The sequence below is a fragment of the Anabrus simplex genome, chromosome 6 (genome assembly GCF_040414725.1).
Source record: "Anabrus simplex isolate iqAnaSimp1 chromosome 6, ASM4041472v1, whole genome shotgun sequence".
Lineage (NCBI taxonomy): Eukaryota > Metazoa > Arthropoda > Insecta > Orthoptera > Tettigoniidae > Anabrus > Anabrus simplex.
In genome coordinates, this window is record NC_090270.1 from 40305459 (window position 1) to 40329044 (window position 23586).

Here is a 23586-nt window from a genome sequence, read left to right on the forward strand (position 1 = left end):
ATCCCATAATATTGTTCCTAATAGTAAAATAGGTTTCCTGAAATACAGAGATGGGTAGTATGAAGTCCTTGCCTTACTAGCTACGCAATAGGTGAAGGAATTATTTCCTGCTGCGCTTGCTTCACTACTTGAGCTGACAGGCACGATAGTTTTGGATGAGGAAAGAGCACATCTGTTGAAGGTGGCAGTGTATGGAGATACAGATATTGTCTCCTCTTTCTGTTGTGTCCCCTCTTAGACCAACTTGCTAACTGTGTGTATCCTGTTCCTGTGTATAGGTTTAGGAAGGAAGTACGTTCGCTTTCAGCTAGTTACCATCTTGGCATTCATGTGGTGTGGAAGTGGAGAAAACCACTCGTAACAATGACCAAGAATGGTGCTTTAACTTGATATGTGCCATTAACACACACACACACATTTTTCAGCCTAATAGCCAACATGTTTCACATCTAATCTCTGTACAAATAGACTATGTTTTAAACTAAGTAGGTGAATATTAATATCGTAGAAGACTACAACTTTTCAAGAAATCTCAGGGAAAGTTTGTGCCCTTAAATATATACGGAAAATTATGGGTAATTTCCATTGAGCTGAACAGAATGTTAAAGAAAATTCTGTAGTAGCTGGGCATTATCAGAATGTGTTCAGTGTTATTGTTTTAATTTATATATTTAACCAATCAGTGATCAGTACGGTGAGAAGTTCACTTTGAAGGTACCGGGATGATCTTTGTAGGTAAAAATATCAAAGTCTTCAAACAGTACACTCCCCAGCCATTTTAATATATTTATATTAAATTTTTACTGTTAATACCCTTCCAAGGTGTATTTTGCTATAGTCTTGTATCCCTGTAACAGTTGACTGAATGAAGTCAGTGGATAAATATTTCAAAGATTGAATATATCATAAAAGTTTCCTAGGTGAAGTAAGAGGAGAACTGATTAAAGCCAGGAAGTGGCCTGTCATTGTTAGACAAGATGTGAATAAAATTCAATATTTACAGCAATTCAGTATTGACATAATAAATTTTAAACCTGAATCTTATAATATGGCAGGGGAATGTAAATACAGGCATAATTTTAAAAATGAGTAAACTTCGTGTAATGAATTCTGAAGTATATTGAAGACAAGATTAAATCTTGGAACTCGCTGTATTTTAGGAGCCATAATTGTGATTGAATATGTGAATGTAAGTTTAATGTGAATTTACTGTTTAATTTCATATTTGACAAAGAACATACTGTAAGTTGTCAGCAGGATTCTAGTTATTACAATAAAATGTTAACTTGAATATAGTTAAATGTAGGGGTTAGAAAGTAATATTGAATATACTGCTTTAATTGTACATTCTGAAGTTACCCAACCAAGACAGTGCTATGATGAACTATTCACAAATTTGGAAGACAGATGAATTAAACCCTCCTCCTAATGGTTTTCTGCCATTTCCCATTCATCTGCAGGCATGTTATGAATTAATGTCTTTCTCGTATAGTCCCACTTCTTTTCCAATTGAAAGTTACAAATAGACACAAACACAATAATGCCTCATACATTTGCAGTCAAATAATTGTGCAAAATGTGCTGATATTAAACAAAGCAGTTTACCCCAAGAAACAAAACTTTAGTTTAATTTTTGCCGGCCAAGAAAGTCGGAAGAAAGAAATGATGTACCTTAACAGGTATAAACTTGTTTTAATACCTTTGCTAGTATATTCTTGAATTGTGTTCAAATATTGACATCCTACATTACATTGTGTGCTGCTGTAAATTTCATGCATAATACTGTCAGGTGAAGATACATCAAAAATACTTTTGATGCAATGACCAATCATGTGGTATATATATGACTTTGTAGATAAGTTGTAAAATAAGAGAATTGTCTTTGGTACAGGGAAAATATATTTATATTTGCCTTGTTGAAATAAACTGCTGTTGTTATTGTAATGATGTACTTTTGCTTGTCCTCAGTTTGAATGTTTAAATGGAATCTAGTCACCTTTTACTGCCTATGGGTATTATATCAATTTGTGATGGATATAAGTAATCTGGTATATAAGAATATTTTTGTATCACAGAGGAAAGAAATTTTTTATCTGGAATAGATAGGAACTTTTTTAATGTTATGAGACGGAATGTACTTACTAAAACAAAGATGTTAGACAAAATATGTCTACACATATGTATGTAAAGAATTATATTGCATGTTATACATACCTCAAATCCTTTTATGATGCAAATAAAGGTGTTGCATATAAGAAAGTAATTTTTACATGTTTTCCCTCTGTTCAAAAACTGATTAAAACTTAAATGTCCCATCCCATTACTTCTGTTGTAGACCTTCCATAACTTAAATTAGTAGGATGGAAAAGATGTCAACAAAATGCTTCAGTAATACTTTTCTCAAAAAAATACAGTGAGTGCCCTCTTAACTGGCTTGCATGGGACCAAACCCTTTGCTGGATAACAAAATGGCCTGTTAAACTAGCAATGTTAAAATAAATGGCCTGCTTGGTAGTTTATAGTACTATAGTTTGTTTAATTACAATAATCTACAGTATTACAAATTAGTTAAACATGAAAAAATACAGTACAGTCATCTGTTACTCATTTCCGAATATATCATTTTTCAACTTAACAAACCACATCGCACTTGATGCATTTTATGTGCAAGTTTCTAGTGACTAAACAAATCCATTTTTGTGTGGAACATGCATCCACGCAAATTGCAGCTTAGAGGTGGTGGAGAGCGTGGTTGGGTTTGGTGAAGCTTGCCGTTTGGACTCTTTGCATCTACGACACTCTAGTTCAGACAGTTTGACAGCAGCAAGGATGGATTGCCACCAAAGTAAGTGATCGTCAGCACGTGTTTCCCAGGTCTGAGGGTTTATATTTGATCTCTTTCACAGTTTGCTTAAGCATCTCAATGGGGCACCTCAGGTTCTTGTCCCAGTTCACCATAAGAGGATTTGGCAAGGAAGCCTACTGTCATTTATTCTACAGGCATGCCCAGTCCATCTTAATCAATGACCAATGATTGAAACTTCCACATTATTAATACTTGTTTTCTCCAAAACTGCAAGACTGGCAATATGGTCCTCCCACTTGATGTTAAAAATCAGAGCTTCTGCTGGTGGAAGTGCTCAAGCTTCTTTATGTCAGTGGTATAAGATTTAATATTTCTAAGCTCTCTAATGAATCTATCACTGCAGACTTTCAAAACACAATCTCTGACAGACTTGCAAATAATCCAACTAATAAGAAAGACATTGAGAAAGAATAAGCAGAGAAAGTTACAAGCTTTGAGAAAATGAAGAAGCAAAACTGGTTTGAGGACAACAGTGAAGAAATTTTGAGCCTTATCAGTGACAAACAGGACACTCGTCCGTCCCTTCTTCAAGGTCAGTCCTAGCATGAAGAAGCTGCATTTTCAAGACCTCAAACAGAACTGTCAAATAAGCTTAAAAGAAATGAACAGTTGGTAGCAAAATAGAAAATATCAGGAACTTCAGAGATTGTCTGATGCCCAAGACCTGTGAAACTTCTACGTGAGAATAAATTAACTGTATGGACCAACTCACTCACTCGACAGGAACCTTGAAATTTGCCGACAATACTGCAGTAGTTACTGATGGCAAGGACATCCTGGAGCACTGGAAGGAACGCTTACACTCTTTTTCACTCAAAGATCTGATGCTGCTGCTGCTGCTGCTGCTGCTGCTGAGGACTCTCTGTAAAGTTCAACAACAACTGAAAACAGCCATGGATGGCAGTCTAGCAAGACTTCTGCTTAGCCACCTCCTAGTTATTTCCAAGAGGAATCTCCCAGAATCTCAGTGTGGTTTCCGAACTTCCAGAGGCACAATTGATAGGATCTGTATAAGATAACTTCAGGCAAAATGTAGGGAGAAACAGAAACCATTGTTCACAATATTTTATGAACTGGAAAAGGCCTTCAATTCTATACTAAGATCTGCTACGTGGGCAGTGCTTAAGAGGGTTTGGCTGCCCAGAGCTATTTGTGGGTTTAGTCCAGGAACTTCATGACGGCATGTCTGTGCAAGTTTTATAACAAAATAGCATCGTTCAAACCTTTTCCAATCACATATGGTTTCAAGTAGGGCTGTATAATTGCCCCAACACTCTTTACCCGAATGCCATGCTTTGTGAAATATCATCTACAAACAAGTATCAAGTATCACTTTGACAGAGAACTCTTCAGTTTGGCCAGACTTTGCTCACAGTAATTAACTAATGTTACCTGGGTAACTGAAAGCTTTGATAATATTGCATCACCTGCTTTTACACCCTATGAGCTACAACTGTCCATCAATTGTTTTGAGTGTGCTTATGATTGTTTGGCCTAACCATCAACCAAGGTACTTTAAAAACGAGCCCCAGGAATAACTATCGTGAAATTCAATATCACCGTTTCAGTCACAACAATAGATAGGGTGACCAACACTAAATTTTCAAATGGAGGACAACCCCCCCCATTGGCACAACAGCGCCGAAAGGCCATGGCCTACTAAGTGACTGCTGCTCAGCCGAAAGGCCTACAGATTGTTGTTGCTATTTGCTTTTACGTCGCACCAACATGGATAGGTCCTATGGCGACGATGGGATAGGAAAGGTTTAGGAATGGAAAGGAAGCGGCCGTGGCCTTAAATAAGGTACAGCCCCAGCATTTGCCTGGTGTGAAAATGGGAAACCATGGAAAACCATCTTCAGGGCTGCTGACAGAGGAGTTCGAACCCACTATCTTCCGGATGCAAGCTTACAGCTGCGCGCCCCTAACCGCACAGCCAACTTGCCCGGTGGCTACAGATTACGAGGTGTCATATGGTCAGCACGGCGGATCCTCTCGCCCATTATTCTTGGCTTTCTAGACCGGGGCCACTCTCACCATCAGATAGCTCCTCAATTGTAATCATGTAGGCTGAGTGGACCTCAAACCAGCCTTCAGGGGCAGGTAAAAATCCCTGACCTGGCCAGGAATCGAATCCGGGGCCTCCGGGTAAGAGGCAGGCATGCTACCTATACACCGCGGGGCCAGGCAAATGGAGGACAGACTCTTAATAAAAGGAGGACTTTTCATAAAAATGGAGGACAAATGGAATTTTAATTTTTGAATACAAAGTTTAGTGTTGATGAAGATGCTTAAATTGTAGCTGATACTTATCGACTACACCCACTTCCGACAGCAAAGATGAATTGTTTTCTTGTAATAAATCATTGTAAAACCTCCACAAGGCATGTTTTTAAAGTTGTACTTCACTATTAAAAATACAAATACCCGACTCGGTCAGCAAAGGGTTTCTTTCTTCTGACCACTGTGTATTAAAAGCGGAAACAATCTTTCAGCAGTTGCACTGCAACCTGGAATAGCAAAATAAAACTGACAAATTTTATGCAGTTCACTAAATGTTTCATTGTCAGGGCTACATTTGAAAAACTCACACCACTGCTTATCTAATGCTGTATATTTATCAATTTCAGAACCCCTAGGATAAATCTGAATATTGCAAAATTGGTCAAAAAAGTTTAGAATCGTCTATCTCTACACCTTTAGATTGCAAATACTCGAGACAAGGAAGAACATTTTCAAACTTAATGTCTTTCATACTATGAAGACTCTTCATGCAATGGAAACACTTAAAGTCTTCCATCTTAGAGATACTCCACTTTAATACACACTGAATGCACATTTCATCAAAACCAACAACATGTTCTAAAAATGCAATGCATTCTCTTTTGAAGCCATTTTCAGTGACAGATTTCAGAAACTTTTTTACTTCAAGAGGCATACATTTATATTCCATCCTATCACAAAAGTTTACTTTGGTGAATACCTGTCTTAGTTCATCTGAAAGCCAGGGTAGGGAGGGAGAATATGAATGGACTGGTGCAACTTGCGATTGCATTGCAAGATTTCTTCACTGACAAAATCAGAGTGCATGCTCATTGAATAATGAAGTGTGTAAATGACAGGGGTATCCAGAATATGATGGACTGAGATAGAGGAAGTTCAATAAAAATAGCTCTGCGACAGAAAAAATAATGGGAAACTGACAGCTAAGAAAACAACATACAAAAAGTTGGACATTTAATAGCAAATAATAAATGCCTGCCTGACAGAGGACAAGCATTAAAAAAGGAGGACATGTCTGGCAAATGCCGGACGGTTGGCCACCCTAACAATAGAACAAGTTGACCATATTTGTGCTTTGTGCTCCCCACGTGACATTTGAACAACTATCCCAGAGAATGTTCAGGAACAAAGATAAACTGGCAGGGTAGGTGAGGGGGTGGCATACAATTTCTAATCACTAGATTGTGTGGCAAAAGCCTGGATTCATTTCCAAACCTCTTAGCAATGTTCACATGGAGTGAAGGTATATTATGCTGTTGATGGTGAGTCCATCAATTGGATAGGGACGTTACGCCTTGAGCAGACCCCTTGGTGCTGTTCGGCAGGAGAAGGCTATGTGCTGACACCAGGTTTGACCCTTTCCCTACCTCACTATCAACATCATCTCCCAACCAGACGCACCGGTCACCCATGGGCATTGAATAGAAAGATCTGCACCAGACGAGCGGAATATGTCCTCGGACACTCGTAGCAGCAAAAGCTGTATGCAAAATACATAATTAATAGGGATGCCCTTTTCAGATTTTTCTTTAATTTCCTTTACCCTCAAGTCATCAAGAGGTAGCCATTCAACAGCTGAAAAACATCTAACAATGAACTCCAATTTGCAGGCAGTGTTGTTCTTGCCAATACAGTACATTAGAAACTATTTTGAAGTCATTTAACCTCGTCACTACAGCAGATTGCTGGAGAAGTTCAATCTTCACGATATCTAGCAGTTGTCTTGTGAGCCTGTAGTTACTAGTAGAATCACCAGATGTCTGGGCAATCAGAAGGTAAGTGATCAAGTGACCTTCGTGTACATCATTTGCCAAGTAATTGCTGTTCACTGCCAATGTATTAGTGCTTCTATAGATAGCTTCATAATGCACGAAAAACTGTACCAGTATAGGCCTACCACAGGTCAAGTTCTTGTCCTCATATCAGATAGTGATTTTGAAGAAAATGAAGGAAAGATTTAACTCTGCCAAAATGTTTTGCACGAATGAGAATCACTAATACATGTATAAAGATATTTGACTGAACTATTTTTTATTGTAGTGTCTTAATAATGTGAACAATTGCGAGCGACATAGCAGAGAGTGGTAAGCACCCCATGCACCGGGCACGACCAGCTGCCCTAGCCACTCATCCTCAAGGTCATACATCTTCTCGTGCTTCACCAGAGTGGACCAAGCATATAATATTAGATTAGAAATTAACTTAAATATAACAAAGAATCTTTACCAATCTACACCAACTCAACAAGGCACTTCCTTCCATCATGTCTTGCTATGGATAAAGGTGGTAGAAAACATTCACGGCATCTCCTGCCTGTCATGATAGGTGACTAAAAGGGACCCCAGGAGCTCTCAGCTTTGGGTCATGGATTGGTGACCATAGAGCCCCTGGCTTCCACTCACTAGTGACAGGCTCCTCACTTTCATCTTTCCCATCTGACCTCCCTTGGTCAACTCTTGTTCTCTGATCTCAAAGGTGTTAATTTTACAAGGCCTAGGGCCTCCCCTTTCTTTTACCAACACTTTCATTCTTCAAAGTGTCAGATCGCTTCCCTCTGATCAGTGTTCAGAAAGGATGGTTGCCCATTTGTACTTCCTCTTGAAGCACTTTCTTTGCCTTAGCAGCCACCTCTCGACAAATGCAATAATAGATGTCGGAATATAGTATTGCATTTGTGTGACAGGTCTTCAACAGCCATGACCTCAGGGGTAGGGCTATATGTTGACATTGTGATATTGACGTTAACACGTTGAGTGCTGAGCCGATTGTAGCACACTATTCCACTGGTGCCAGGCATGAATTTCAACAATATTCCGCTGGTGCCACAGCAATTGTACGCCTTGTAGGCTGTTTATATAATCTTGGGATATATTAATATGATGTACTAAGTAAACTTTATCTCATCATACCACAATGTAAAATATAACGTGACGCCATATAGTGTCACAGAATGTTTTTTGCTTTATATGGAATGCCTGGTGGCCGTGATCGTTAAGGCACTGAAGTCTAAACGATCTGACACCGTGGTTAGCCAGTTCGAGTTCCGTTGGTCAAAAAAATGGTCACCATCAGATTGTTGGCCGGCAGGGTAGGGGAGGTGGTGGTATACAATTTCTAATCACTAGATTGCATGCCAAAAGCTGGATTCAATTCCAAACCTCTGCAAAGTTCTCATATGGAGTATTTGTTTATTTTATTTTGTGTCAGAGTGTTGAAAAAACTTAAAATATAAATAAGGTATTATATACAAACAAAACAAAGTACATCTTATGTTACAAACATGTTTCATACAAAGTCTGCTCAGAAATGGGCAACAGAAATTCCCTCTTCAGTGGCTTGAATCAAGTCTTGAAGTGTGCAACGAACAGAGCAGGACTGATAGTCATACAGGTTGGGTAGTTTGTTGCTCCCCACAATCACAGAAATCTGACTGATCTTCCAAATAACCCCCCCCCTTTTTTTTTTTAATCCTTGGACTTACCTACTCCACTCCTCAAACAATTCAGTGCCTTCCAGGTTGTCCATTCCAAATGATGACCAGGGGGTGGAGATTCAGAAGGCACCATCCAGTCAGAAAGATGCTCCGTTTTTGCTCGCCACATATCACAACATGCTGTTCTTGTTGGTTTATCCAGAGCCTTGGAGACATTGAGGAAACTTTTCCTGGACTTCACTCTTCTGGGTGGCGGTCGATGTCCAAATAACGGGTGAGTGTTTGTGAGGTCCACCTTTGACCTCTCTTGCCTTGCAAACACTTCTCACTGAATGTCTGGAGGAGCAATACCAGCCAAGCAGTAAAGTTTGTCAGTGGGAGTAGGTTTCAGACAGCCAGTAACTATTCTGCATGTTTCATTAAGGGCTGTATCCACCTGCTTCGTATGGGCTGAGCTGAACCAGACAGGACATGCATACTCAGCTGCAGAGAAACTGCTGAGGTTCTTAACACAGTTGGATGGGCTCCCCATTTGCTTGAGCCAAGTTTACGGAGGATGTTATTCGGGCTGAGACTTTCTGTCCAGAGTTAACACAGTGTTTGTTGTATGTTAAAGTCTGATCTAAGGTGACACCAAGGTACCTTGGTGTAAAACAATGCTTCAGTTGCTTACCCTCCCATGTCACGCACAGCTGCCTAGTAACTTCTCACCGAGCTCGATAGCTGCAGTCGCTTAAGTGCGGCCAGTATCCAGTATTCGGGAGATAGTAGCCCTTTCCTGTCCCGTCGTCGCCATAAGACCTATCTGTGTCGGTGCGACGTACAGCAACTAGCAAAAAAAAAAAAAAAAAAAAAAAAAAAAAAGTAGCTTCTCGATTTCGAAGATGAAATGCACACACCTGGGTCTTAGTCAGGTTTTGGAGTAGCCGGTTCTTCTGATAATACACTGAAAGTTCCGTAAGTGCATTTGAGAGCTGCATTTCAGTGGTTTGAAAGTCGTCGCACTGGACCGCTAAAGTCAGGTCATCAGCATAAATGAAGCTTCTTGTATAGGAAGGCCTTGGCTGGTCATTTATGTAGATGTTAAAGAGGATTGGCAAGAGGACACTGCCCTGGGGAAGTCCATTCCATTGATCCCTCCACCTACTGTACTTTCCTTGAAACTCAACAAAGAACCGGCAGTTCTGCAGGAGAGTTTCAACAATCTTCACGAAACCATAGTCTCTGGTGAAGTTATAGAGCTTGGTTAGCAAAGTTCTATGATGCACTGTGTCGTACGCTGCTGTAAGGTCCACCAATACCACTCCTGTGATTTTACGTCTTTCAAATCCATCCTCTATGTGCTGAGTTAAATTGAGCACCTGCGATGTGCAGTTCCTTCCGGATCTAAAGCCCGCCTGTTCTGGAATAAGATGTTGATCTACTTTAGATGTGGGGCGCTCAAGTAGGATCCTCTCAAATATCTTATATAGGTGACAAAGTAATGATATTTGCCTGTAGCTTTTAGGATCTATTGGATCCTTACCTGGTTTCAAAATAGCTATCACTCGAGACAATCTCCACACCTTAGGTATCTGTTTACTCTGCAGGCAATTGTTTAGAAAATCAACAACCCACTTCCTTGCTCTGGAACCAAAATGTTTTATTTGTTCCACTCTCGTATCATCCAGACCTGCAGCCTTGCCATTTTTGGATTTCTTTATGGCTTTCTCTAGTTCCTCTAGGGTGATATTATTAGTGAGATTGCTAGACTCCTTGTCTATCTGGCATTCTATTTTAACTCTATTCATATAACCCCCTATTTTTCCATTGAGCAAAAGTTGATGAGCAATGGCATCTGGGGACAAATTGACGTGTAAAGGGGCTTTTGTGAAGTCATTATTAAGCCTCTTTGAGAGTCGCCAGGCTTTCTGACTACTTTTGGAGATGTCCAGCTCTTCAAGGGTAGATATCCAACTATTTCGTTTATCTTCCACTGACATTGCTGTTAGCTCTAGACCTTTCTGCACAGTCTGTATCACCAAAGGGATTCATCTTGAATAGATCAGTGTATTCAGCCAGCAAAGCTGAGGAATGTTGATTGAGACCAGGAACATAATTCATTCGACAACCTCTGGGAATTGACTGTCTGGAGCTCTTGTTCACTGCATTTACAAACAGGTCGTAGTCAGTCATAGAAATACCAATATCAGATACAGCATCTTCCAGATATGCAGTGAACTTGTTCCAGTCTGCTTTCTTAAAATTATATCGCCTGCAGAAAGGTATGGTCATGGGACGTACCGCAGCAATTTGTGTGGGAGCGCGGAAGAAACCTCCACGTGTGCAGCTACAGAATAAATTGTGCAGTTAAGATTGATTAAACAGACTGTGACTGACGGTGCTCCCTGAAAACGGTAGAGAGTGCACAAATCTACCGGCTAATTCTTCCATTCCAGAAGTGTTGAAAGATGATCCTTAAAAGTTCCTTTTCAGGACCACAGTTGTCGATTATGTCCATAAACAACGAAGGAATCTCCCTTGTAAAAGAAGAACTATTGCAGAATCTATGTAAAAGACATGGCTGTGATGTCCTTTGTGTACAAGAAACCCATCGAGGCAATAACCAGAGCATTTCTGGCATGCGCTTAGTGATAGAGAGACCAAGTCAACAGCATGGAAGTGCAATATTTGTCAAACCTGGTATAGCGGTCTTATCCACTAATATATCTGACTGTGCTGACGTAGAACTCCTTACAGTTGAGTTCAATCATTGCACTGTTTCTTCTATACGTAAACCATCAAATTCTGCATTCCATTTCCAGAAACCATGGAATTTCGACAATCAAGCAGTCCACATTGTAATTGGTGACTTTAACAGCCAAAGCAACGTCTTGGGATATGAACATGAGAATGAAGATGGAGAGGCTGTGCTGGAATGAGCTGAGACCCACCAGATGCTACTGTTACATGATGTTAAACTACCTCCTTCTTTTAACAGCGGACGTTGGCAACAAGGTTATAACCCTGACACATTTGAAGTGAGGGCATATGACGCTGTTGATGGTGATTCGTCTATCGGATGGGGACATTAAACCTTGAGCAGACCCCTTGGTGCTATTCAACAGGAGTAGGCTGTGTGCCGGCACCGTTTTTATCCCCTCCCCCTACTATCATATATCACGTCATTCATTTCATCTCATTAACTCCTCTGATAAGGTTGACATCAGGAAGGGCATCCGGTCATAAAAACCCGCCATGACAGATTCATCTCGCCTCATACCCACCCCCGTAGAGAAACGGGACAAGGGTTGGACAAACAACAAACATGGAATGTACAACACAAATTTCATATACGTCAAATTTATGTGCTAATTCAAACTAACACAATGTTTATGAAAACCTACTGAAATGAAAAACAAGTACTTATATTACATTACATATTGTTATCTCCCCTGGGCGGGGGATGCAAATGGAGAATGGACCCCCGGTGTACCCTGCATGTCATAAGAGGCTACTAAAAGGGGCGACCTTGGCGCAGACACAGATTGTGGTTTGGTACCATGTGTTGGACTCCCTGTGGATGGGAATGGTTGAATACATCCACAGGTAATCCCTGCCCATCGTAGAAGGTGACTAAAAGGGTCATCTGGCCAGTGGTCCACTCTTTATTTTTATTTTTAGGGTCAGTTGTAGACTGATTAAAAAATCTTGATGTGCGTGCTCCTATAGCTGAAGAAGTATCAATTTGAAGATTTAGATGCTCCTGGCTTGTAAATGGAATATCTTTCTGTTGACCCTACACAAGGACCCCAGTCATCATTGTTCACATGATTGTGTACACCATTTGCACCAGCACCGTCTCCATCTATAATATCAATATCAGTATCACCATCATCTTCCGCATCACTCGATACATCCGTCATGCTGTCAGTACACACATTGTCACTAGCGTTATATTCACTGTCATCACCACTTACATCTTCCTCTCCATCAGAATCCATCAGTAATTCACAAATATCCAATTCAATAATTCTCCTCTTGGTAAGTCACGTATCATTTCCACCAAGAATATTACCAATATCTTCCATTCTTTATATTTTTGCACAACTATACAAACCGAATGATAATTTGCACGTAAACGAGGAAAGAAAACAATCCCTGGCGCGCTTTCACTTGTGAGAATGATCTTCTTACAAAATTGTACAAAACTACTTTAATCCTCCTAGTCAATATTATACATTTTACGTTCAATTAAGATGAAACTTCACACATAAATAGACATGTTTCGACCCGGCATTGAGTCATCCTCAGTAAGACGTATGATGAATTAAAAACATAGGAAACACAAAATAAAATATTAGTTTAAAACAGTCTCAAGCTGGAGGTCTTTCTGTTTCAATGTTTTTGTTGTCCTTTGGTATAGTGTTGTGAGAGTGTTCACTGGCCAGTCAGTGATTTTGGAAGAATACTATGGCACCATATGGTGGCACATAGTAGCAAAACATAACTGGAATAGACCCTAAAGTTCGCTCTTCACGTAGTACCAGTTTTACGCGCATAGACGTCACAGCTGATTTTCTACAGCACGTCGCCCGAAACTCTGCTGTGCCGCCATATGGTGTCACGCCAATTCTGATTTCAAGACTTGTGTGCCACCCTATGGCGTCACGTCATCTCAAATTTGAAGACCAGCGTGACACCATATGGCGGCACGTGGCACCCAACGTGTTAACAGTTACTTTTGGATGCGAGACAGACTAGTTAAAATGTCTGGAAAATTACCTCCAGCATGTCTTGAGAAAGGAAGAGAATACCATGATCAAGAAAGTGTTGTGGCCTCCAAGAAGACCTAAAACAAGATGGAGGAATCAGGTCTGGAAAGATAACAGGAGGATGGGCCTGATGGACGGTGGTGCAGCAGGCAGAAATAAATACAGTAGTGCCATGTGTTGATGTGGCAAGAATCAGTGGCCAAAGCAGTATTATATTTTAATATTAAAACATAATAAACCTAATAATTAACTAAACAAATGCATCATACAGGTATATAACTGAACAAAATACATACAGCTACTTTTCTTCACTTAACCATGTTCCCATAACTTTCAAAAATACAAATACATTCAATCTGCTTTCTGGAATTTAAGCTGACCCACGCAATACAAAGCTAGACATATAAAATATTAATAAAAGGTTAAATAGTTTATCAGACTTAATAATTACAGAGTTCATATGGAACGTTATACCACAAAATTATCAAGTGGTAAACACTGAGGATGACTTTTGAAACTGCCTGATGCTTCCCAGACTCCGCTTGGTGCACACAGCCAGGGATCAGCAGTTGCTGCTTGCCAGTCTCTCAATTGCTTCTGAAGATCAGTGAAAACTTTCTGAAAAAGTTTCAATAAACAGTGAATGAACAATCTGTATTCAGAAACTTCAAATGTATGTACTTCATTAACAATTATTATTACCATATTAATATTTTTAAGCTTAATCAGCTAACTTTTGTTTAATTCTAGCTTATTTTCAGTTTTTGAAATAGACTTTTAGCTTATTAGGTCATTTCAAGTTCATAGCAGTGGTCCCTTCAGCGGATACCATGATCTGTCGGCGGATAGCCAGTCAGCTGAACACTTAAAAGATAGGCATGCCTGTCTTTGATTATAATGAATAGGAAAACATGGAACCAACTCCCTAAACCCAAGGCGTCAATTGTGGTTATCTTAATCCATGTCAATGGGGTACAAGGCACATCATTTTTGCAAATGAGTTTTTCACTAATTCTTATAACTTGTACGATAGATGCAGAGAAAATCCATGTGATAGCCATCCCTATTAGGGAATCAAAATGATTGGCCTCCTAATAGATTCATATGAATAATATTTAATTACTTTTATCTCTTGTTTAGATGCAAGCAGGGTTTGTGTTATGACTCAAAATTGAAATTTTTCAACCATCAGGCAGACTTTCTTTTCCTAGTTTCATTTGAAGGGTCCGCAGATGTGTCTCAAACGGAACCTCAGGGAAACATGGCAAAAATCCCCGAGTATGTAGCCTTAATATATTACAGAACTATTTAAAATAGTTTTATTTGAATCTGCCGTGGCAATACACTTATTAATGAAAGAAAACGATTCATTTAACCATACATGTTCGGGAAGTCAACCATTGATGTAGATGTTGATTCCCATAGGGAACCTAAAATATTTGTCCCGAATGAGTAAATTTATAATACCAATATAATGGTCCGTTATTGGACATTATAAATTTTCCAGCTAACTCATTCTTGGTTGCCTGCGTCTAAGTCCCATATGTTACCATATGTTTTCTTTTTTTTTTCAGGTAGTTTATAAATTTGAAAATCCACAGCCTGTTTCCAGTCATTCGACCAGGTCAGGAATTACATGTTATAAATCTCATTTTTGGTCCGTATTGAAAATTTACAGTTCAACAACAATAAAGGTGTTTAAATTAATCCACCTATTCAATACTTTTATTTTCACTTATAGTGGTTACATAAATAGACTATAAGTTAAATGGGACATATTTCACCCTCAATTAAGGGCATCTGCAGCCTAAAAACAATCATCAAAAGTACAACTAATATTAAAAGTGGAAGCTAAAAGTTTTTTTTTTTTTTTTTTTTTTTTGCTAGGGGCTTTACGTCGCACCGACACAGATAGGTCTTATGGCGACGATGGGATAGGAAAGGCCTAGGAGTTGGAAGGAAGCGGCCGTGGCCTTAATTAAGGTACAGCCCCAGCATTTGCCTGGTGTGAAAATGGGAAACCACGGAAAACCATCTTCAGGGCTGCCGATAGTGGGATTCGAACCTACTATCTCCTGGATGCAAGCTCACAGCCGTGCGCCTCTACGCGCACGGCCAACTCGCCCGGTAGCTAAAAGTTTAGCCAGTTATTAAAATTCGGGACATAAAAATATGAAAAATGATACAATATATAAAGATGCTAATGGAAACACTGTCAATGATTAAACTAGAATCTTGTCGGAGACTAAAACTTCTTCCATTAAAATTCCAATTAAAACAGTTCATTTAAAATATTAGGTAGGTCAGGAATAGAATGAAAAAGCCGCATCTAGCAGCGAGGATAGGAATTGTGCCAGCTGCCGAAGCCTGTCGCACTCTTCTAGGGACCGAGCTCGATAGCTGCAGTTGCTTAAGTGCGGTCAGTATCCAGTATTTGGGAGATAGTAGGTTCGAACCCCACTGTCGGCAGCCCTGAAAATGGTTTTCCATGGTTTCCCATTTTCACACCAGGCAAATGCTGGGGCTGTACCTTAATTAAGGCCACGGCCGCTTCCTTCCCCCTCCTAGCCCTTTCCTGTCCCATCGTCGCCGTAAGACCTATCTGTGTCGGTGCGACGTAAAACAACTAGCAAACTCTTCTGGGGCAATGACAGATAAAATGAAATGATATTGGAGAGTGTTGATGGAATGAAAGATGACAGCAAAACTGGTACCCGGAGAAAATCCTGTCCCGCCTCTGCTTTGTCCAGCATAAATCTCACGTGGAGTGACCAGGATTTGAACCACAGAACCCAGCAGTGAGAGGCTGGCACGCTACCACCTGAGCCACAGAGGCTCAGTTTATAACTGTATTACTCAAAATTAGTTTCGGCAGTCAGTAGATGCAGAGTGGGACTTGGCTCATAAGTGGCCATGGCTGGTCCGTGGTCCAATAGCTCTGCACTCTGACCGGCCAACCGAGCAGCTGTCGGCTGTCATGAGAATGGTTTTCCATAGTTTTCCATTTTCCTGCACTAAGGCGAGTGCAAGGACAGATCCTAGTATAGGCCACGGCCACCAACCCCCTCACCTTCTCCGTGTATCTCCTTCACCGTAACAAATCTCCCGGCCTGAGAGACGGCATTACCGTCCAAGAGGACCGCCTCCCCCTTCAGAGGAGGAACGAAAACATTTTAGTAGTACTACTTAGTTTTGAGAGTCTGAAGAACCTAACAGTTAGAAAAAGGAAAAACATTAGAAGAGAAAAGAAAGGAGGTAAAGAATAGGGCACAAGGCAAGAGAGATATGCAGGTCACAGTCTGCTGAACCTATGATTATGTTTGAACGATATCTAGAGCTTAGCATACCTTATAGGAAGACTTCTTTACAAGATTAGTCTTCTCCTCTGGGTCCATCTTCAAGTCATACAACTCCCATTCACTGCGATAGTAATATTCTTTGAGAGATTTATACCAAAACAACGGCTGCTTGGAACGAGTTCTATTCAGTAAATCCTGCAATTCAAATTATTATTATTATTTATTATTATTATTAGCAAATAAATTGTAATTGGGAGAAATCCTGATGGCAATTGAAACATACATTTCATAACAACAAACAATTACAAGGAATTACATCAAAACAAGAAATTTAATTTAACAAAATAAGAGTACAGTAGACTCTCTAGTTCGGCCACCAGAAAGTCCGGCCGGTACCTGTCCTTGAATGTTGAGGGAAAAATCATTCACGCTGAATGAAGTGCAGCTTTACAATCAGCAGTGACTTATATCGAGCAGCATACAGAAGCAACAGCATTTCATGTAATGTTTATAAAGAAGTGGCGTGATTTTGCTTCTAAAAAAAGCAATTGATACAACAACAAAAAAAACAGAAGAAGGTAACTGATTTCTTTTAATTTTTGAATTCTGCATAGCTTATGACAGTACTATACTGTAATGTGAGTTGCTTTTGTTTACAATTTGTGATGTTTATACTAAATTCTGAGTTTTCGTAATATATTTTTCTGCATTTAATTGTCCACCAAGAGTGTTCATCTCTCATTGGGAGTGAAATTTCAATAGTGTATGGAGACATCATAAAAACGTCAACTTATTTCGGGTGAGTAGACTTGGTAGAGACACATTAATACTACTAGCCTTATAATTGGCTCTTTATTTATGTGCTATATTTCACTTAAGCTAAATATTGGTAATTATAGCATATTGTCGGTTAGTCCAGCCTAGGGTCGGTCCCAAGGTGGCTGAACTAGTGGCAGTCTAAAGTAATAAAAAAGTGGATAACATTAATATAAGGCACAAGAACCACATGAAATAATTACTTGCAAGTTGTGTAACATAAAAGCAATCATAGAAATTCATACAAAATTTACAGAAAATTACTTAAAACATTCCTATACATCAGATCTTTGTGAACATGTGGTCATCATTGTGCTTGTGCAGTGTGTGAGAGTAAGTCAACAGAGTCCGACAGGTGCAGCAGCTCATATACGATACAACAGTGTACGCTGAATTTAACACTGTGGTTATTGGATTAATGGCGGAAAACACTGCTCCATTAATTCACCCCAATATTGAGTATATTTTAAAAAGTAAAACATTGAGGTGGTATGAGCACGTGAAAAGAATGAGAGGAGAGAGGATCCCAAAGTTGATGCTTAACACATTGACTGCCAGAACATATAGCTTTTTCTCTCTACTGTACATATAGTAAATCAGAAGTAAAACAATACTCAAAGTGATAATTCACTTAAGTGTTCAGTATACATCATATCGTATCGTAATCTGTTTACCCTCCAGGGTCGGCTTTCCCTCGGACTCTGCGAGGGATAACACCTCTACCACCTCAAGGGCAGTGTTCTGGAGCTTCAGACTCTGGGTCGGGGGATACAACTGGGGAGGATGACCAGTACCTCGCCCAGGCGGCCTCACCTGCTATGCTGAACAGGGGCCTGGGTGGGTGATGGGAAGATTGGAAGGGATAGACAAGGAAAAGGGAAGGAAGTGGCCATGGCCTTAAGTTAGGTACCATCCCGGCATTTTCCTGGAAGAGAAGTGGCGATACCACGGAAAACCATTTCCAGGATCGCTGAGGTGGAAATGGAACCCACCTCTACTCAATTGACCTCCCGAGGCTGAGTGAACCCCATTCCAGCCCTCGCACCACTTTTCAAATTTCATGGCAGAGCCAGGAATCGAACCCGGGCCTCTGAGGATGGCTGCTAATTACACTATCCACTACACCACAGAGGCAGACGTTCAATATACATACTAAATAAAATAGAAATTCCACCGTGGCCCCACAACAAAACTTGCTATGGTTTTGGCTAGATAGCCAGAGCGGTACAATCTAGCAGTATTAGATGCTTGCATTGCTTGATGGTACAGTATTCGTTTTAGCCAACAGAACCCTTGCAGCAATCATTCTGAAGGCAAATGTATAGACCACAAAAGCCTACATACATCAACTCAAGTATTGTAGATATTGTAAAAAGTGTGATTTATTATTTTTTGACCTGTGTAGTAGAATAAGAGGTGACTAAATGGAGCCCCAAGGGCTCTGAACTTAGGAACATGGGTTGGCCACCACAGGGCCCTTAGGTGAGTCCTGGCATTGTATCCACTTACTTGTGACAGGCTCCTCACTTTCATCTATCCTATACCACCGTGGTCAACTCTTGTTCTTTTCTGACCCCTACGGAGCACTCGACGCCATGCCCTTCGTGGCCCTTGTCTTTCTTTAGCCGACATACACCCAGCCCCTGAGCCAGGGGAATTAACCAATTAAGGTTAAAATCCCTGACCCAGCTAGGAATTGATAGGAATTAAACCCAGAACCTCTTGAACCAAAGACCAACCTTTTTTTTTTTTTTTAAGGGAGGTAACACCCTGACTAGTTTTCTTAGCTAGGAGCACTGCCTGGATGTTGGGCAGCACACCACCCTGGGCAATGGTCACTCCGCGGACAGCAGCATGTTCAACTCCTCGTTGTTACAGATGGCCAGCTGCATGCGATGAGGGATGATCCTGGTCTTTAACCATGGAGCCGGAGGTAAAAAGTAATGATTACAAGTAAAAATTACTCAGAAAGAGTTTCTTACAAATTGTATAAAACTGTGTTAATTATCCTCCTAGTCCTATCCTCTGAAAAGATATCGGAACCCTTACAGCCTCAGTACAAGAAATATACAAGAAGAAACCAAACCTGCCTAACAAGACTCAATCTATTACTTGATGACAACCTGGTGAATCCCAAAGATGGTTTTCTAAACTCTCAGAAGGTCTGGGGAGATATTAAGAAACCTGGCATTTAAGAAGTGGTGCGATCTCCTCCCCACAAAGGTAAAGGAGTTATCCTTTTTAAAGAACATCCAGCTGTAAAAGTTTATATGAGACTCATAACATGTAATAAAAGAACATCCAGCTTCCAATAAATGGGTCAGCCGCCACAAAGGTTTATCGCACAGCGAATGGAGAGATGCCCTGAAGGTGACTGGGAATGTAGCAGCAGTTCGTGATGTGCCCGGTCTACCATCGCCAAGACTCTCAGAAGAACCAGATTCACCACCCATGAAGAGATCCATGGTATGGCAGAGAATGGAAGCACTCGAAGGATCGATATCACTGCTTACAAAGACAACAATTTAGGATATGTAATTGATCCAATTGTCCGCTTCGAATCCTCCGCAACTCAACCTGACGATGTTGATCGGGAGAAGAAGAAAATATACGAGCCCTGAGTTCCTTTTTACGAAGAAGAATACAAGCTAAAAAAGATTGAAGTCTTGGGCTTGCTAATCGGGAGTGGAGGCACGATACCTAGAAAATTTGTTGAGTTTTGCAAGGCATTCCATCTACCAAAATCCTTGAGTATTGATAATGGACATTCTGCCTTGAAATCATCAATGAGTATTTGAAGAAACCACCTTCGGTGATTTGCTTTAACATTCAATAGACTTCTGCGTATTTTTCTCTGTTACACAATATTATTTGGTACGAAGTATACTTTGTCTTTTAGGCAACGTCTAAATTGAGGAAGTGTTACTATGTACGGTAATAAATATATATCATATTGCATCCAATTAAGATGGAATTTCAGACATGTTTCAACCCAACATAAAGTCATCCTCATTAAAACATATATAATAAACAAAAAACATTAGATACACAATATGAAGGGCTTGTTAAAAGGTTTTTTCTTTACAAAACATGATGAAAATTAAAAATATGAGACAGTGGTTGTTAGAACAGTTTTTGAGCTGGAGGTCGTTTTGTTGTAATATTATCATTGTCCCCTGATGCAGTTCTGTACGCTCTTGACTTAATTACTGTGTTCAGTTATAGGCTAACATTATGCAAGTTGTTACTGAAGTTGAACCGTCCATTTTTTAGTGTTACGTGGCCCGCTTGTACTACCCGTGTTTTCTGACTGTCATCTTTGAACTGCAGCATCAGGGGACAATGAGAATATTACAACAAAAAGACCTCCAACTCAAAAGCTGTTTTAACGACCACCACCTCATATTTTTAATTTTCATCATGTTTTTTAACACTCAAACACACGGGTATGGGGTGGAATCCACCCCAGGCCATTTTATTTCCTTGTGAAATGTACAGAAAACTTTGCTGTGCTCTCCCCGCCCTTGTAACTTTCCGGCTGGATCCCCACAGAAAGAGTCATTCTTACATAATCTATCTTAAAATCTCCAAACAGTAATTCATATTTTACAATACCATACAATGATATGTGGGGTGGAAAGTACCTGAAGCGTGTATCTGCAACCTAAGATCTGGCGCATGTGCTTGAGGGTTAAAGAAAAACTTTTTAACAAGTCTAATGTTTTTAGTTTATTATATATATTTTACTGAGGATGACCCTATGTTGGGTCGAACCATGTCTGTCTGAAATTTCATTTTAATTGAATATAATATTAAGTATTGACTAGGAGGATAATTAACACAATTTTATACAATTTGTAAGAAGTTCAACCATAAATACGGACCTAACATGAGATTTACAGTCTGTAACAAAAAGAGTTTGTTACAAGTAATTTGGTTATTTATACCTACTTACTTTCCCGCTCTGGAGTTCAACGATCCACAACCCAATCCAAGATCAAATTGGACTAGGGGAACAATGATGATGAATAGAGGAGAAACAAACAAACTACCATACTCAGTCTATTTCTAATTACTGTTTATATACTTACTTGAAAGGATGGAGACACGTAGAAATCTTGATCAATTGGAAATGGCATCTTGTAGTTTAGATTATGAATAAGCTTGTAGCGTTTTGTTCGTACTGCTCGCATGGGGTAGTACATTGTTACTTCATGATGTACATGACTGCCAAACACTGCCCTAGTGTCTTTGGAAGGCTCTAAGAAAATACAGAAATAAAATTGTGCTCTAGCATTTCAAGATCACATGAACAATAAAACCTTTATATCAACAATTTAATAATAATAATAATAATAACAACAACAACAATAATAAGGGGAGCTCTAAAAATAAAATACCTAAAAGTGAATTAATGAATGTAAATTTTTGTGGCTCATTGTATTAAAAAAATAATTAAACATGATGATCTGGATTAAAACCACTTATTTAATACTCTCCTCCATACAGTTTTTACTAGGGTGAATAATATTGCAGACGCCAATAACTGCTCGAGTGCATGAAGATAACTGACAACATCCATGAAGAAAACCGGCTATGTATCAGGAGACATAGCAGGAGCCTAACAGGGATAGTACAAATAAGGACTACAGAAAAAGTATTCCTTCCTTACGTGGCAGGTATGACTGACAGAATAGGGTGCATTCTTAGGAAGTACAACATAATTCAAGTTTTCACCACAGACCAGAAGCTCAAATCCCTGTTTCGACCAGTCAAAGAAAAATCACCTCTTGAAACACCAGGCGTCTATGAAATTCCATGTGGTTGTGGTTGCTCATATATTAACATGACAAAAAGCCATGTTAGCACCAGGGTAAAAGAACACATCTAGTCAGTCAAGAATATTACCCTTTCATCCTCCACAAAAAATTCTATAAGCCAGAGTGCCATAACAGAACATTTCTACAAAGACCATCAAATCGTCTTTGACCAGGCGATGGGTCAATGCGCCTGTAAAAGAAACCATAGAGATAGAGCTGCGCCCAAATAACTTCACCAGGGAAGGCAGCTTCAATTCATCGAATACATGGAGACTTGTACTCCATAAATACATGCATAACACCACCATGGCACAGCGCGAGGCACTCCAGAAACTGTTGACAGAGGGCGGTGATTCAGTAACTTCACTCCCAACCACTAGAGCACAGCGCGATGATATCTGAGTCCAGTTAGTGGGAGTGCCGTGGATAGTATGGTCGTGACTTCCACGTTCCTTGAGGAATTTCTATGATCACTGTCAGAGGCAGGCCTTCCATGCCCTGATGATGACCGATGTAATTTGCCGGAAAGTTCGGCTTTGTTTTAGTAATAAATAAGTTGCTTTAATCCAGAAAATCATATTTAATTATTTACCTAAAAGTGAAGTTCAGTGTGTCATTGACGTAGCGTGGGCGGGGGGTGGGGTTGGCGTGGTGTAGCGGAAGGTTAACAGAATAACTAATCAGATAATAATAATAATTTTGTGTGGCTATTTCTAGCTGGGTGCAGCCCTTGTAAGGCAGACCCTCCGATGAGGGTGAGCGGCATCTGCGAAATGTAGGTAATTGCATGTTATTGTGGTAGAGGATAGTGTTACGTGTGGTGTGTGAGTTGCAGGGATGTTGGGGACAGCACAAACATCCAGCCCCTGAGCCAATGGAATTAACCAATGAAGGTTAAAATCCTCGACCTGGCTGGGAATTGAACCTGGGACCCTCTGAATTGAAGGCCAGTACGCTGACCATTCAGCCAATGAGTCGGACACTAACCAGATGGACTCACACGAACAACTCGCATTCTGTGCTGGAGTGGAGAGCAGTAAGCATGTTGTTAAGATAAGTTCCAAATGTCAATTTTATAAGGGTTTAAACAGAAATAAACATAAATATTAATATACAACCTAAATATCTGAGTACCGAACTTGATAGCTGCAGCCACTTAAGTGTATCCAGTATTCGGGAGACAGTGGGTTCAAACCCTACTGTCAGTAGCCCTGAAGAGGGTTTTCCATGGTTTCCCATTTTCACACCAGGCAAATGCTGGAATTGTACCTTAATTAAGCCCACAGCTGTTTCTTTCACACTCTTAGCTCTTTTC

The 23586-nt window shown here is 40.0% G+C and overlaps 1 protein-coding gene across 1 annotated transcript in view; it reads right to left on the reverse strand.

Annotated features, from left to right (window-relative positions):
* Nucleotides 1–13528: 13528 nt before the first annotated feature.
* Sgsh (N-sulfoglucosamine sulfohydrolase) overlaps nucleotides 13529–23586 on the reverse strand; it is a 77863-nt gene continuing 67805 nt past the window's right edge. The window contains exons 8-10 of the mRNA XM_067148992.2: nucleotides 21543–21712; nucleotides 16684–16830; nucleotides 13529–13954 (exon numbers count right to left, since the gene is read on the reverse strand). Coding sequence (XP_067005093.2) covers nucleotides 13805–13954; nucleotides 16684–16830; nucleotides 21543–21712 — 467 coding nt within the window. The 3' untranslated portion in view covers nucleotides 13529–13804. The remainder of the gene's footprint in view (nucleotides 13955–16683; nucleotides 16831–21542; nucleotides 21713–23586) is intronic.